At 42.9% G+C, this 17,628-nt stretch overlaps 1 protein-coding gene across 1 annotated transcript; it reads right to left on the bottom strand.

Annotated features, from left to right (window-relative positions):
* Positions 1 to 6,405: 6,405 nt before the first annotated feature.
* Positions 6,406 to 17,628, bottom strand: pcmtd2b (protein-L-isoaspartate (D-aspartate) O-methyltransferase domain containing 2b; the record flags this gene model as incomplete). The annotated part of the gene is made up of 5 exons (XM_080535309.1): positions 6,406 to 6,944; positions 7,340 to 7,463; positions 7,921 to 8,092; positions 16,778 to 16,880; positions 17,322 to 17,628. The coding sequence occupies 5 exons, from the start codon at positions 17,626 to 17,628 to the stop codon at positions 6,406 to 6,408; spliced, it is 1,245 nt and encodes a 414-aa protein (XP_080391435.1).

Genomic DNA, 17,628 nt, shown 5'->3' with positions numbered 1-17,628 from the left:
CTGACCACATAGAGCCAAAACCTTTTTCTTTCTTTTCTTTTTTTTATGATAAGATATGGTAATATTTGATGTAATGTTTTCTTGAGTGTAAAGTGTGATGTTTTTTCATTTCCTGTAGTTCTGTTTTATGTGATATTTCTATGTCCTGTAGTTCTGTTTTAAATTGTTTATAACACCTGAGGCCGTGTTTCCCCAGTGGATTTACCTGCCCAGGGAGTGCTGATGTAATTGAGCTACCCAGCTAATTCAGGGAGAGTCAATGACTGTCCATTGTCCCTTTTAAATACAAAAACAAATAAAATACAAAATACTGTATGAACCCCACTTCAAATGTCTAAATAAAAGTTTCAGAATGATAGGCACCTGTAGGCCTACATGAACAACATGACAACTTGCATCATCATTCATCAATCAATCAACCAATACAAACTTTTTTTCTAAAATGTATTCCACCATGCTGGTTTCGACAACTTTGGAAAACATTAGAATGTCGAGAGTAAAAAAAGAACACAATCTTTAGACATTTAGTTTCAATATTAATTATGAGAAGTGGTGTTAGAACCCAGACTACCTTTGGATGAGTGACCCTCAGTCCTGGTCCTGGAGAACTGCAGTACCACAGGCTTTTGTCCCAGTTCAGCACTGACACGCCTGATTCATCTAATTCATCAAAATGGTAAATGGACTGACTTATATAGCGCCTTATTCCAAAGCGCTTTATGGCCTCTCAAAGCGCAACAGCCTCTCATTCACCCATTCACACACACATTCACATTCATTCACATTCACACAATCAAGGTTTTGAAGATCAGGGCCCAGTATTTCACTTTTAGTTTGGATCAACTTCAAAATGATCCAATAAAAGTTTTTTGCTATCCAGGATCAAATCGAGCTGGCTGATTTCCCCAATACTAATCAAGATCTTCCAGATAGATGACCGTGGATCAAAAAGAAAAAAAAGATATAGATTAAACGTTTTGAAAAACTGGGCCCTGATGATTATGGTAGTCCAAATCTGGTGTGATAGTACTAGACTGAGACAAAAACCTCCACCCACTGCAGCTCTCCAGGACCAGGTTTGAGTATCACTGGAGTTTGGACACACACACATACACACACACACACACACACACACACACACACACACACACACACACACACACACACACACACACACACACACACACACACACACACAAACACACACACATACATACACACACACACACACACTCATCTTCACGGTTGGGGTCAGTCTCATTTCAATACAGTCAATTCAAGAGATGTACTGAAATTCCACTCATGAAATGAAAAATCTGCATAGAAAATAGTGGGTAACATTTAATCTATCTATGAGTTGAATTCCGTCGAGCCGTCCTGAACTGACTGAATGAAGGCACACAGACCTCAACCCTGACGACATGTTTCTGGGAGAGATACCTCAGGAGGAACACCTTCTGCAAACTGTCAATCATTTACAAACAAAATAAAATAAATTGTATTTGAGCTCCAGAACAAAGAATTCAGTGTTTCCTCTATATGCATTTAATGAATTTCCTCCGCCACTAATTGATTCAGATAGTCCACTTTGATTCAGGCTGCGCAGAAAGGCAGCGAGTTATTATGACCGGAGAACAGAAAAAAAGCAGATTGAAGCTAGATTTAGGCCGCTTCCAGACCAACATTTCGTTACGATTTAGGGCGTAGTTATTTACAATATGTTACAATGTTGCAATTAACCTCGTCGTTTGTGTTCGCACTGCAATCGAGACTGAATCGACTCTCTCAACAGGCGCTTTCAAGCGAGGCGACGCGCTTTCAAAACAGTTTGGTGATTGGTCCGAATTTAGCGGGACATTTGGATTTCAGGAAATCCCTCTCCTCACTCTCTCTCTCCGCCCGTCGCCGGTTCCTTTAATCCCGTATACTAATCGAAAATGCAACATCATCAGCGACGACTGTGGGTTATTGCATTTACTGCTGTTCTCTGCTTCATGTTCATATACCAGTGCTCACTATAGAGTATTTTAAATGAACATTCGTAATGTAGTCTAGTCTCTGATGTTCATGGTCAATTAAATCAGCCTATTTTGTGAAACAAATAATGTTCCCGCTAATGGGTTAACCGAGCATTCTCGCACCTAACGTGCAAGCACCTAGCTTCGAACTATTCATAGCAATATGCGCGGGGCAAAAATAATCTATTGCCTCTAAAATCACCACGAACAGAACGGCGGAGGTACGGGTAAACAGGGCTCATGTTGGTGTCCTCAAAGGTAAGAGTTTGTTTTCTTTAACTCAACTGATAGCATTACCTTGCTGCTGTTGTTTACCGAATGCTCCATCTGACTGTCACACTGTGATTTTACTTGTGTAAACAGTTAATGAGTAACGTTAGCCGGTTTTGTGCGTGTCCTCTCATAGGCCTACTTCAGTGGTGTAGTCTAGTTTTTTCTAGTGGGTATACTGTGATTTTTCCCTCCCAGCCTCATATCGTTCATAAAAATACATCTGCGCTCCCTGTCTAACGTTATATATATAACATATCATAAACATGTCATAAGGCTGATCTGTGCATGATAGTGCTGCATTTTGACATATTTCATGTCGCATCTCCCCCATGTTGATGGTATATGACGCTATAGTCAGTCCCAATGGTCCAGAAGTCAAGTGCTTCGTAACACAGACGGGGTGAATTTTATGAATGAAAGTGAAAGTTCTGTCACAAAACGCTGTTACGTATCCTCACACATGTTTTAGTGGGTATATGGAAATCCTTGGCCTTTCCTAGTGGGTATACGGCGTAGTCCTGCGTATCACCTAGACTACACCACTGGCCTACTTCGTATTGATCTTTCTGTGTGTGTGTGTGTGTGTGTGTGTGTGTGTGTCATGCGCGTTCCGTATGTTCCGCTGCAGCTGTAGGATATATTGGTATTTGATCACCTTCTATATAAAATCACCTGCTCGGCTTTAATGACTTAACCGCTATTTAAGAAATTATAATTGTTGCTAGGGATGCTCCGATCTGGATTTTTGGGGCCGATACCGATCACCGATCTTTTTCCTCAAGATCTACCGATACCAATTTTTTTGTAAATACATAACTGTAGGCCTACTGACTGGATAGCCTACATATTTTTTGCTTTTAAGACAAAAGTTTTGATCCATTAGGCACCAAGCATTAGCCTGACATTTATTAATTTGCGGTAAACCTACAGAAAAAAATAGGCTATAAAATGGGATCAAGTACTGTAGCCAGGACGTAGAGAGGCTCAGATTCGATGAGGCTGAATCGCTTTCGGAGAGCTTCCAAAAGTGTTTCTTTCGCCGTCTTAACACCCTGGTCAGTTTCAGCACTTGTCTTGAGCAGACGGGTCAGTGCCATGATGGCTGGAATAACATCCGCTGCCGACGCTGTTGATGAACTGATGTCTCGTGTAAGCTCCTCGAATGGTGTAAGTAGTGACACTATATTTTCCATCAGTTTCCACTGACTGGCGTTGTAGGTGCATGGCAAATCGTAGTCGGCTGCATAGGACAGTAACACGCGTTTCTGCTCGAGGAGACTCTGTAACATATAAAAAGAGCTATTCCACCTCGTTTCTACATCTTGTTGCAATCTATGCAGAGGTTGACCAAGCTGTTCCTGTATGTCTTGAAGACGCGAATAAGACAAAGGCGAATGTTTAAAATGTCAGACAATTGTTCTCCCCATAGCCAGTATGTCACGGATGGCACGCTGTGACAACAGTCCCTCTTTCACGACAAGTTGCAGGCTGTGTGCCATGCAGCCTAAGCTGGGTAGACCAGCATCTCTCATGCCCTTTGCCATATTTTGGGCATTGTCCCGAAGTATCACATGCACTCTGTCTTTCGGGATGTTCCATGACTCTAACATATTGTTGAATGCACCTGTCAACGCCGCAGCCGTGTGTGAACCTGAAAACTCTTGGGAGTGTAGAACCGCCTGCTTCAGTTCAAAGTTTTCGTTGATCCATTGTGCGGTAAGACTCAGCATAGACATCGGTGACACACTTGAACTCCAAATATCCGAGGTAAAACTAATAGCAGTTACGTTGCTTTGTAGAAGGGTGTTAATGTTGTTATATAAGGTCTGGTATAACTCGGGCAAAGCGACGTCGGTGAAGTACTTGCGTCCGGGTATTTTGTACCGCGGCTCCAAATGGGTTAACAGCCGTGTGAAACCCCCATCCTGTACCACTGATAGTGGCTGTTCATCTAGCCCAATAAATTCCATTACTGCCTTTGTTATGTCTTTTGCTTTTTTACTATCGCTACGGTATGGCTCGCTGCTTTGAAACGCTGCCAAAACTGTGGGCTGTTTTAGCTTCATAGACGGGCCCGCTGCTGCTGGTGTTGCAGCAGCCCTTAGCTTCTCATATTCACAAAACTCCTTTACATGACGATTCGTCAAATGTCGTATAAGGTTTGTCGTATTGTAAGATTTACTTGACTGTCCTCCACGAGAGATGTCTTGTTTGCAGACGTTGCATATAGCATTTTCCGGATCTTTTGGGGACACTGTGAAAAACTGCCAAACTGACGACATGGCCACGACTGACTTTTTACACGACTGACTTTTTAGGATACTTCCGCATTCGCACGTCGTAAAAGTAGAGCAATGCATTAAAAGATCGGCTTTTGCGATCGGCCATTTTTGCCGATCACCGATCGAGTCATTTGGAGTGAAATCGGCGGCCGATAAATCGGAGCATCCCTAATTGTTGCCACCCTGTAGTTTTTGGTGAAATTACGTCTTTGTTTTGAGCGCCAGTGCGCGTTTTATGCGCGTGCACGCGGGAAAAAAAAAGAGTACCGCTCCGCCACTAATGTGAAAAATCCTGGAGGAAACACTGGAATTTATTTTGTATTTGGGAATTAGCAGAACTCATAGTAGCAAATACTGAAGGAGTTGGATGGACAGATCATGCTGTCGTTCTTCTCCAGAAAGAGCTTAGTCTTTGAACACGCAGAATTCACTCACACGCTCACTCACACACACTCACCATAACAACATCAGAATGGGTATCAATATTAGTCAGTCTTACACTTACACACTCACTCAGATACACACTCATACTAATAGTATGTATGAATGTGTATATTATATATACACACACACACACACCCACACCTTCTGAAACACTAGCCTTCTGAAACACTAGCCTTCTGAAACACTAGCCTTCTGAAACACTAGCTTTCTGAAACACTAGCCCGACTTCTGAAACACTAGCCCAACTTCTGAAACACTAGCCCAACTTCTGAAACACTAGCCCAACTTCTGAAACACTAGCCTTCTGAAACACTAGCCCAACTTCTGAAACACTAGCCCAACTTCCTGAGACACTAGCCTTCTGAAACACTAGGCCAACTTCCTGAAACACTAGCCCAACTTCTGAAACACTAGCCCAACGTCCTGAAACACTAGCCTTCTGAAACACTAGCCCAACTTCTGAAACACTAGCCCAACTTGTGAAATGCTAGCGCACCATATTCAGAGAGCACTAACCTTTTCACAAACAGCCCTGGTTTACACAGTATGGTATGGTATGGTAAAGTATGGTAAAGTATGGTAAAGTATAGTGTAGTATGGTATGGATATGGGAAAGTGCTTAACAGAATAAAAAGCCCAGTTTAGTGCATCAAACCCCTCTCTTCGATTCAAACCGACACCTATCTGTCCTGTGGCAACTCAAACTCTCACAGTTTTTCCTCTCCCTCAACAACCACCCAACAAAGACCTTCCTGATGTCACAAAGAAGATCCACCGGCGGACCTGTTTGGTCATCTGAAACATGGCTGTGAGTAGCAGGGAGAGTCCTCTCCCGGTCTAATCATGTCTGTTGTTCACACAGACAGTAACACAGTGTTTAACAGGGAGAGGGAAGGCGACGAGTTAACAGACCAGGCATCACAGTCACACCACATCCACAGACAGACGGACCAACTACAGTAGGATCAGCCCTGTGGGAAGACAGTAGGCTCTGAGAAAACAACGGGATGGAGGGATGGAGAGAGTGATCTAGAGAGCATGGGTAACAGCCTTCTGCCCTAACTGGGAAGATCGGCGAGAGGCTGCAGAAGCTCTAGTCTAGCCTCTAATTGGTTGGTTCTAGAAGCGGTAACTTCTAATTGGTTGGTTGTAGAAGCATTTAGCCTCTGATTGGTTGGTTGCTTGTAGAAGCGCTGGCCTGTAATTGTTTGGTTGGAGAAGCACTGGCCTCTGATTGTTTGGTTGGTTGTAGAAGTACTAGCCTCTGATTGGTAGGTTGGTTGTAGAAGCACTGGCCTCTGATTGGTTGGTTGGTTGTAGAAGTTCTAACCTCTAATTGGTTGGTTGTAGAAGCGCTAGCCTCTAATTGGTTGTTCTGGGTCAGGTGATCATTTCTCTCTGTAGTATAGCAGGTACATCTTCAGAGGCTCAGGGAGGGGCAATCCCAGAATCCTCTCTCTCAGGACATTCACCGGAGGCTCCGCCCTCAAAATCTCCCCCGTCTCCCGCTCCTCTTCCTCCTCCTCCTCTTCCTCCTCTGCCCTGGCCTCCTCCTCTCCTCCTCCTCCTCCTCCAGCCCCTCGTCCTCCCCTCCTCCCCCGCTCCCTCTCTCCCTCCTCGCCCGACTGTCCTCCACGGTTATTGTTGTTGTCCAGAGGAGAGGGGGTGGGGCTCGGCAGGGCGCTGGTCACAAGAACATGCTTATTGGTCAGGATCACAGCGTTGCTATGGCGACGGTGGTGGACGCGGCGGCGTTTGAAGCGGGGGCCATACTTGTGCAGACCGGCGCTGACCCCCAGGCCCCTCCCACTGCCACCGAAGGCTCCACGGCCACGCCCCGGGCCCTCGCCGCCCTCCGGAGTCACCCTGAGCGTGTGGCGGATGGAGACACGTGCCAACTCTTGCAGCGTCCGCACCTCAAACATGGCTGCTCCGTAGCCGGCACGCCAATGAGACACGGTACAGGGAAAGGGGGAAGAGAGAGGTGGAATGAGGGGAGGGGAGAGAAAATGAGACCCTTTATTTAACTTGGAGTTTGCTCTTTTGGGACCATTCCATTGATTTTATTGAACTAGGAAAACCAGCTCAAGTGTTTGACAGTGATTGACTGTTTTTGACCCAAGTCTGATTCTAACAGCAGCAGACCTACAGTATGTAGGTAGAACTCGAAATCAGAGGACGGGCTCATTGTAATACAATGGAATGGAATGGAATGAGGAAAGATATCAAACACCCTCATGATGCCATTCTTTATTCCGTTCCGTGCATTACAATGAGCCCTCTGATGTCTGCCTCCACCGGCCTCCCCTGCGTGGTACTTACGCAGTGGGACGGGTTTGGGTTTGCCGTTGGTGTTGTGTTTAGGCAGCACGAGAGGAGCGAACGACACAGCGATGATCTTCTTGGTCTCCCAGTTGTTCTGGCTCGTACGAGTGATCTTGGTCAGCTGGAGAGAAAGAGAGAGAGGGTGGGGGGGGGGGGGGGGGGGGGGGGGAGAGAGAGGGGGGAGGGGGAGAGAGAGGGGGGGAAGGGGGAGAGGGAGAGAAAGAGGGGGGAGGGAGAGAGAGGGAAAGAGGGAGCGGGAGAGAGAGAGGGAGGGAGGGAGGGAGGGAGGAAGGGAGGGAGGGAGAGATTATTATTGATTATTACAGTGTAGGGGGGAGGTGTTTGGTTGAATGATATCAACAGGCACTTCTATATATCTGAGTGGATTGTACAAGTGTAAGCAATAGCAAAAGGACCAGATCTCCAATCTTCTACACATGTGCTAGGAGCGAGGGCTGAATTTGGGTTCAGGGTGGAGTGTGTGAGTGTGTGTGTGTTTATGTGTACGTGCGCTTGTGTTTATGTCTATGTGTGTGTGTGTGTTTCAGGTGTGTATATGATTGTCAGTCAGTACCAACCTTCTCCTCTAGGGGCAGCACCAGGATTCCCCCCACCTTCAGCAGGTTCTTCATGTAGTCCTCGTGCTCCCTCTGGACGCCCGCCCCACAGTACACCCGGTCATACTGCCGGCTCTCAGGGGGCATCTCCAGACAGTTCCCCACCACGAACGATGGCTCACAGAACTCAAACCTGCAAGGAAAAACATACATATAATCGCTGCCCCCATCACAAGCTTGTTTAACCTGTCTCTTCAACTGTCTGTCTTCCCTCTAGGCTGGAAATCTGCCATGATCTTCCCCCTCTACAAAGGTCGCTCCAGCTCTGACCCCAACTGCTACAGACCAATTTCAATCTTGCCTTGCCTGTCCAAAGTCCTGGAGAGGCTGGTTCATAAACAGCTATGTCACTTCATTGACTCGAACCACATCCTGTCCGATCTGCAGTCTGGGTTCCGACCTGGCCATGGGTGTATTACAGCCACCCCGAAGGACCTTGATGACATCATCACTGCTTTAGGCAGAAAGAAGGTCTGTATAGCTGCCTTTATTGACTTAGCCAAGGCTTTTGACTCAGTCGATCACAACATCCTCTTGCATAGGCTCTCCAGCATCGGCCTGTCCACTACTTGTTGCAACTGGTTTGCCAGCTACCTCGCTAACCGTGGTCAGCAGGTGAAGACTGAAAACATTGTGTCGGAACCACTTAACATCTCTAAAGAGGTGCCTTGAGGCTCCATCTTGGGCCCAACCTTGTTCTCCATCTACATCAACAATATAGCCAAGGCTGCTGGCAGTTCCCGGGTACATCTGTATTAGGGATGGACGGTTTTTCGGTTATACCGAAAACCGGGGTTTATAAAAATAGAAACTTTTTTTTATCAAAACCGTCTGAAACCGGATTTTTTTTTTTGGGGGGGGGGGGGGGAATACATTGATGGAATATATGAAAAAACATGCTCGTGTTTCTTGCGAAGAACCTCGATTAACGGACTATTTAATAGCCTTTAATAGCTTTTATGCTCATTTTTTGTTACTGCCGGTTTTTGTTATTTAGTTATTAGCCATAGGTTGTGAATTAGAATTAGAATGAATGTGATCAGTGATATCTTTGCACAATTGTTTTACCTGCTTGCACTAAATTTGCACTCGTTTGTATTTATATATGTTGTTATTTACGTTTGCTATTCTATTCTATATTATTATTATTATGTAATAAGCCGTTGTGAATTAGAATTAATGTGATCCGTGATGTCTTTGCACAATTGTTTTACCTGCTTGCACTCAATTTGCACTCGTTTGTATTTATATTTATAGATGTTTTTGTTTACGTTTTCTATTCTATTGTATATTCTATGTTGTTCAAAGAATAAAACTGGAACATGTCACATGTTTGTCGTGTGTGAAAATAACAATGATACAGTCTGAATCTGCCGCGCAATGAGTGAGAGGTTTGGTCAGTTGTGAAGAATAACTGAGGATTAATATCTAATTGGGATTATATTTAAGGGTAACGAATCACTCTATGGGAAAGATAGTTGCCTTCAGTTATTGGTAGATAGGAAAGGTTTTTTACAATTACTCACTTACATTTAGTAAGATCATTTTCGCTGCTCTCTGTAAAGCGCATTGGGTCACTGATATGATGCGTTTTTGTGTGACTATAATGCCAATTGTTGTGTGCCTATCAAATATTGCAATACTCATTGTTTAACCTTAAACATATGTTATGTGTGCCCACTCTCTCAGTAGTAAACAACATTTTTAGGAGCATGCATATACCATATCAAGTAACAGTGAGACCAGTTTAACTCTAAGGACATAGGAGCCTCACTGCAGTGGTCAGCAAGACAGAACAGCATGAACACAGAATAGCCATGTATGGGAACTAATGTCACTATTGTAAGTTACGAGGTAAAGCTATTTCCCTCTCTGAGAACTGTATATAAGCTGTAACAAACATCAGTACTTTGCTTGGCATCTCTATGCCACAGCCAGGCTCGGCACCAGCCATGTCGTAGCCATGCTTGAAGCTTGGACTTAACAGAGCATGCTGCCTTGGAAACATCTGTACATGGGAATGCAACCCAGATCTGCCTAATACAATGATTACGATTCAACCTTCTCTCTGAGTCATCAATATATAATTTCCGGCCACCTGACCAAGAAAGATCATTATATCAAATGGCGTCACGAACACTATATCAAATGGCTTCTAACGAACAGGATGCTAGATTCAGCGAAACAGGTAAGGCACAATGTAATTATTTGCTTAACCTGAATTGCTGGTCTAGAACGAAAAAAAAAAAAATTTCAAAAAGGAGATGTATTGATATTGGAAAGTACTAAATTAAAATAATTATAGTTTGAATAGAAGGCGCTGTATAGTCAAAGACGGTGGTCAAAACACTGAGAGTTAGGATTTATTGAGATTCTGAACTTTGTAAGGAACAAAGCAGAAGTCTATTATGTTTATCTGTAAGGTACAGAAATATATTTATTGTGTATTAAGTTAGGGACAAGACCTTAAATACGTGATTGAAAGCACAGCACTTTGAGGAAAACTAAGTTTGAAAAGATTTGGCCATAAAATTTAAAAGACTCTAAGAGAAGTTTCAATCAACATAATTGATGACTAAAACCGCATGTCTATTAACATCATGGGAAGCAAACTAGTATGAATGGCATGCAGAATGTTATCATTAAGAATGAAATGAATAACAAACATATTTCTGAACCAAGCTTCACAACAGGGCGAGTGTTAAAACTCTGACCCTAGGCTATTAATAGAACGGAGACTGCTTCTGTAACCAAACACACACACACACACACACACACACACACACACATCGAGCTACAACATACAACAAATAGACAAATTTGTCTCATATTGAAATTATCATGCAAATCTGTGTTGATTCAGCAGACATATAACATTTTGATTGATTTAGTGAACAGAGAAATACGCATTAAGACTCTAAGACTGTGAAACATCAAAGGAGGACATTTCTGATGGAGAAAACACAATTCAGCAAGAAAGACCTGGAATGTATTCTGACAATGCCTGTCGATTCTATTTCCTGACAGAATCAAGGAAATCAAGAGACATTGAGCGAAGGACTCAGAGACCGAGATGCTGTTAAGATCTGGTCTATATTAACCATTGCAGAAGTGGGGAGAGAATGTTGCAGATGCTGAAGGAAGCTATTGCCGGATGAAACAAGAGAAATGAGACAAACTAATGACATTTCAATGTGACAAACAATGGAAATGTTAATTCTTATGATTTAAGACAGAGACATGATGATGACAAGAGAGACTTACACATACTTTTATGTAGTCGTAATTGTTCAATTGTACTGACGCACGCAACTAACAGTGTCATCAGCAGTAAACAGCTGAATTCAACAGCACGAACTTACAAACTTTCTTCTAGGAATTCTAAGGGACGGGAACAACAGTCCAGATAACCCAATTAACAAACTTATGCTTAACATCTGTATTTTTGTTTCCAACTGTTTCTGAGCAGGTTAATTCCACAATCAATTGATGGAGAGCCTAAGATTTTATAGACTTAAGTCAAGAAAAGGAGGGGTGTAGTGTAATGATAATGCTAAAATTGTTTTAAGTTAATAAAACCTATTAACGCTGTGAACAGAGGCAAGAACACGTGCAAGACTGATGACCATCAAAGAATCAAATAGCACTCCTTGTTACCAGAAACACAAGGCCGTTCCTTTGATTGAAGATCTACTTCCAGACATTGTTATATTGACATATAATGTACTTTGTATGATGGAACCGATGCCTAATTTATTTCTGATGTGGTCATTCATTGACTTTATTAAGAACACCACATGTTTTTCAATAGAAATAATTTACCAGTCAAATTAATCTTACATCATGGGGAAAAAAAAGAGTGAGCTGATATGATGCGTTTTTGTGTGACTATAATGCCAATTGTTGTGTGCCTATCAAATATTGCAATACTCATTGTTTAACCTTAAACATATGTTATGTGTGCCCACTCTCTCAGTAGTAAACAACATTTTTAGGAGCATGCATATACCATATCAAGTAACAGTGAGACCAGTTTAACTCTAAGGACATAGGAGCCTCACTGCAGTGGTCAGCAAGACAGAACAGCATGAACACAGAATAGCCATGTATGGGAACTAATGTCACTATTGTAAGTTACGAGGTAAAGCTATTTCCCTCTCTGAGAACTGTATATAAGCTGTAACAAACATCAGTACTTTGCTTGGCATCTCTATGCCACAGCCAGGCTCGGCACCAGCCATGTCGTAGCCATGCTTGAAGCTTGGACTTAACAGAGCATGCTGCCTTGGAAACATCTGTACATGGGAATGCAACCCAGATCTGCCTAATACAATGATTACGATTCAACCTTCTCTCTGAGTCATCAATATATAATTTCCGGCCACCTGACCAAGAAAGATCATTATATCAAATGGCGTCACGAACACTATATCAGTCACTTTTGTGAGAAATGCGCTATAGAAATAAAATGTGATTTGATTTGATATCAATCAATCAATCAAACTTTATTTATGTTCTATAGCACAAATCATGCATTGAATGTAACTCCAAGTGCAGTATTTACTAAACCACAATATAATAAAACAAGAGCTATACGGATCTTCTACCACAGGGCTATACGGTTCTTCTACCACAGGGCCGTCCAGGCCCTGAACACAGAAAAGACCTAGGTTCTGGGCCCTGGACAGTCTGGACGGATTGTATGGCAGCTGCTGGACTGAAAAAATCAGGTGTAGTGCTGAGGCACAAACATGTACATTTCAAGCCTGCAAACTGTGACACTTTAAATAACGTGAAAAAATACTATTGTGCAATATGACAACCCTAGTTGACTATCTGTGCAGTATAGTACAGTGGATTGTGTACATAGCCTTTATTTATGTAAACCAGCTCCTTACCTTCTTGTGATTTTATTCTTTTTCTAAAAGTTTTTTTTTTTTTCCCTTTCCTAACACCAGGGGAGCCACCCCTCCTAAATTTCGTTGTTTGGTACCTGTACTGTAGCAATGACAATAAAGTCCATTCATTCATTCATTCATTCATTCATTCATTCATTCATTCATTCATCAAGAGTGTTTGTGCACAGCGCCACTGTGTGTGAAGGCGCTACTGAAAGTGATGACAGAACGCATGTCTCAGAAGATACGCGGTCACTTAGTGACGCAAAGGTAGTTCTGTATTTATCTCTATCTGTATTAGTACATTTATTTTGAAAGCTCTATTTTGACAGCTCTATTTTGACAGCTCTACCATGGGCACTTTTATTTTGATGGGGCATTCTTTGTTGATTGACTTACGACAGTTCAGGACGAGTCAGTCTCGCGGCATGTGGTTTTTATGAAAAGCTTTAAGTATGTTCACTGCATAATTCCAAGTCTAATATTTCAGTGATTATTGAGCAGTATTCAAATATTTAAATACATTGAGCAGCAGCTGAAACTTTGTCTAAGAACCAAGATATTGAGAAAGCAGTTCATTCAATGAAGACGCTGTTCCAAGAGATGATCTTCCGTGCAGGCGTGCACCCTGGATCAGCGGAGCTGGTGTGTTAAGTGTTCATGTGTTTTCATGTATGGTGTAGCTTACAAAAGTCTGCCTTTCCACTTATATTTGTGAAACTAAGTAGCCTAAATGTGTTGCGACTGTGCTTACGGTGTTTTAATGGTGTTCGACATGAGTGTATTGTAGCAGTAGGGCTCAATTATTTGAAATTGGCGCTCTTTTTTTTTCAGTTTTTTCGGTTAACCGGAAAACCCCGGTTTTAGTCTTTGACGGTTTTTCGGTTTCAATAATTGGAAACCGTCCATCCCTAATCTGTATGCTGACGACACCATCTTATACTCAGTCTCACCTCTATCGAGCAGTCTTTCCATAACCTACCATCTACTCCGCTAAACACACCCTCGTGAAGATGACCATACTTCCTATGCTGGACTACGGCAACACAATCTATAAAATGGCATCAAAGTGTGCCCTTAGGAAACTTGACACACTCCATCACATAGCCATTCGCTTTGCCACTGGTGCACCCTTCACTACTCACCACTGTGATCTCTATAAACTGGTGGACTGGGCCTCCCTTCATACCAGGCGGCTTCTTCACTGGCTTCAATTAATTTATAAGACAATCCTGGGAAAAACACCTCTACCTCTCATCTCTCCTGCACTTCTCTCACATTGGTTACCACTCAAGGTCTAGGGATCTCATCAGGCTCACCATCCCAAAAGCCCGCTCTGTTTTCGGCCGCAACTCCTTCAGTTTTGCTGCAGCAAATGATTGGACCATTTTACAAAACACACTCAAACTCACATCACTTATTATTTTCAAACAGAAACTTTAAGAAACTTCTCTCTCTCCCTTCACACATAGCACTAGTTGACTTCGTTTTTATTTATTTTATCTTCGCTGTCTTTACCGTTCCGTACGTATTGTTTTGTGTTGACCCTGTGTATTTCTGTATATACTGGTGCAACTCAAGAAATTAGAATATCGTGCAAAAGTTCATTTATTTCAGTAATTCAACTTAAAGGGTTAAACTTAAATATTATATAGACTCATTACATGCAAAGTGAGATATTTCAAGCCTTTATTTGTAGGGATGCTCCGATCTGGATTTTTGGGGCCGATACCGATCACCGATTTTTTTCCTCAAGATCAACCGATACCGATACCGATACCGATTTTTTTTTAAATACATAACTGTAGGCCGACTGACTGGATAGCCTACATATTTTTTGCTTTTTAGACAAAAGTTTTGATCCATTAGGCACCAAGCAAACGCAGACCCATTTGTATGGCATAGTAAAAGTCTGGCCTATCACCCAGTTAGGGCCTGAAGCCCAAGTCAGTCGATATGGCTGTATAAAAGACATCATAAACGTGGCCTTCATGGTTTACATACTGTTACGTCCTCCTATGTTTTCTGTTCAGTTATCTGTCTTCCCCAGAAGAAAAAAAAAAAAAAAAAAAAAAAAAATCGGTTTTTGCGATCGGCCATTTTTGCCGATCACCGATCGAGTCATTTGGAGTGAAATCGGCCGATTTAAATCGGTGGCCGATAAATCGGAGCATCCCTATTTATTTGTTATAATTTGGATGATTATGGCTTACAGCTTATGAAAACCCCAAATTAAATATCTCCGAAAATTAGAATATTGTGAAAAGGTTCAATATTGTAGGCTCAAGTGTCACACTCTAATCAGCCAATTAATCCAAAACACCTGCAAAGGGTTCCTGAGCCTTTAAATGGTCTCTCAGTCTGGTTCAGTAGAATTCACAATCATGGGGAAGGCTGCTGACCTGACAGTTGTGCAGAAAACCATCTTGAGGGAAAGCCTCAAAAGGTAATTGCGAAAGAAGTTGGATGTTCGCAAAGTGCTGTATCAAAGCACATTAAAAGTAAAGTGGAAGGAAAAAGTGTGAAAGAAAAAGGTGCACAAACAACACGGATGACCGCAGCCTGGAGAGGATTGTCAGGAAAAGGCCATTCAAATGTGTGGGGGAGCTTCACAAGGAGTGGACTGAGGCTGGAGTTAGTGCATCAAGAGCCACCACACACAGACGGATCCTGGACATGGGCTTCAAATGTAGCATTCCTCTTGTAAAGCCGCTCCTGAACAACAAACAACGTCAGAAGCGTCTGACCTGGGCTAAAGAAAAAAAGAACTGGTCTGTTGTTCAGTGGTCCAAAGTTCTCTTCTCTGATGAGAGCAAATTTTGCCTCTCATTTGGAAACCAAGGTCCCAGAGTCTGGAGGAAGAATGGAGAGGCACACAACCCAAGACACTTACCATACAAGTCCAGTGTGAAGTTTCCACAGTCTGTGTTGATTTGGGGAGCCATGTCATCTGCTGGTGTTGGTCCACTGTGCTTTATTAAGTCCACAGTCATGCAGCCGTCTACCAGGACATTTTAGAGCACTTCATGCTTCCTTCAGCAGACAAGCTTTATGGAGATGCTGACTTCATTTTCCAGCAGGACTTGGCACCTGCCCACATGGCCAAAAGTACCAAAACCTGGTTAAATGACCATGGGATTCCTGTGCTTGATTGGCCAGCAAACTCGCCTGACCTGAACCCCATAGAGAACCTTTGGGGCATTGCCAAGAGAAAGATGAGAGACATGAGGCCGAACAATGCAGAAGAGCTGAAGGCCGCTATTGAAGCATCCTGGTCTTCCATAACACCTCAGCAGTGCCACAGGCTGATAGCATCCATGCCACGCCGCATTGAGGCAGTAATTCATGCAAAAGGGGCCCAAACAAAGTACTCCGAGTACATATGCATGATTATACTTTTCAGAGGGCTGACATTTCTGTATTTAAAATCCTTTTCTTATTGATTTCATGTAATATTCAAATTTTCTGTTGGGGTTTTCATAAGCTGTAAGCCATAATCATCAAATTTATAACAAATAAAGGCTTTAAATATCTCGCTTTGCATGTAATGAGTCTATATAATATAAAGTTTAACCCTTTAAGTTGAATTACTGAAATAAATGAACTTTTGCACGATATTCAATTTTTTTTAGTTGCACCTGTATGTTTGTATTTATTCTTGCCGGGTCTCTTGGCCATAAACACGAAAGTCAACCTTGCAAACACAGATACTGTAGGCTGTATGCCAGAATCACATAAAATACAGCAAAACTCAGGCCTGCAAACACACACATGCATAGAGTTTACATCAGTAACATATAAAAACAAAGACACTCAAACCTACACATATAGCATACAGCGAGACACAACAGAAGCCAATCTACACAGGCAAAGGAAAACATAGACACAAACACATCACAGACAAACTTGCAGAAACTCACTTGTCGAAGCTCTCGCTGGTCTTGATGAAGTAGTCTAGTTTCTGGTAGGCGTACTCTATGACATCAGCATGTAGCTCCACCCCGTGGTTCACACCAAACGGACCTGCAACAGACATCATAATAACAACAATATTAACCATAATAACAACAGTATGAACAGACTGCTCACACATCATAATAACAACAATGGGTGAACAGACTGCTCACACATCATTATAACAACAATATTAATCATAATAACAACAATAGAGGTTTGGTGTATAGAGGTAGACACATCCAGTATGAGCCCCACCATGGTGCTGAGGTCGTGCTGAGGTAGTATTGTTGTAGTGTTTAGGTAGTGTTGAGGTAGTGTTTAGGTAGTGTTGAGGTAGTGTTGAGGAAGTGTTGAGGAAGTGTTGAGGTAGTGTTGTTGTAGTGTTTAGGAAGTGTTGAGGTAGTGTTTAGGTAGTGTTGAGGTAGTGTTGAGGTAGTGTTGAGGTAGTGTTGAGGTAGTGTTGAGGTAGTGTTGAGGTAGAGGTTTGGTGTACTGAGGCAGACTCACCCAGTATGAGCCCGACCATGGTGCTGAGGTAGCCGGTGCCGCTGCCCAGGTTGAGGAAGGACAGGCCCGGGTGGAGGTCCAGAGCCTCCATCACCTCTGAGTAGATACACGGAGCAGATAGGTGGATGTTGCCGTGGCGCCATGCCAGGTCTTTGTAGGCGTTGTCACGGTACTCCTCCAGGTAGTAGTCAGCCCGGTCGATGGCCCTGAAGGCCCGCTCCACCAGGTCTGAGCGGATGTAGTGGGCCTCCTTCAGGTTGTCAATCAGCTCGTCGTTGTCCTCCCCCGCGCTCACGGCTCCGCCCAT

This window comes from Nansenia antarctica, assembly GCF_963989245.1.
Source record: "Nansenia antarctica genome assembly, chromosome: 6".
In the NCBI taxonomy this organism is placed as follows: Eukaryota; Metazoa; Chordata; class Actinopteri; order Argentiniformes; family Microstomatidae; genus Nansenia; species Nansenia antarctica.
This window is presented reverse-complemented; position numbering and strand designations above follow the sequence as displayed.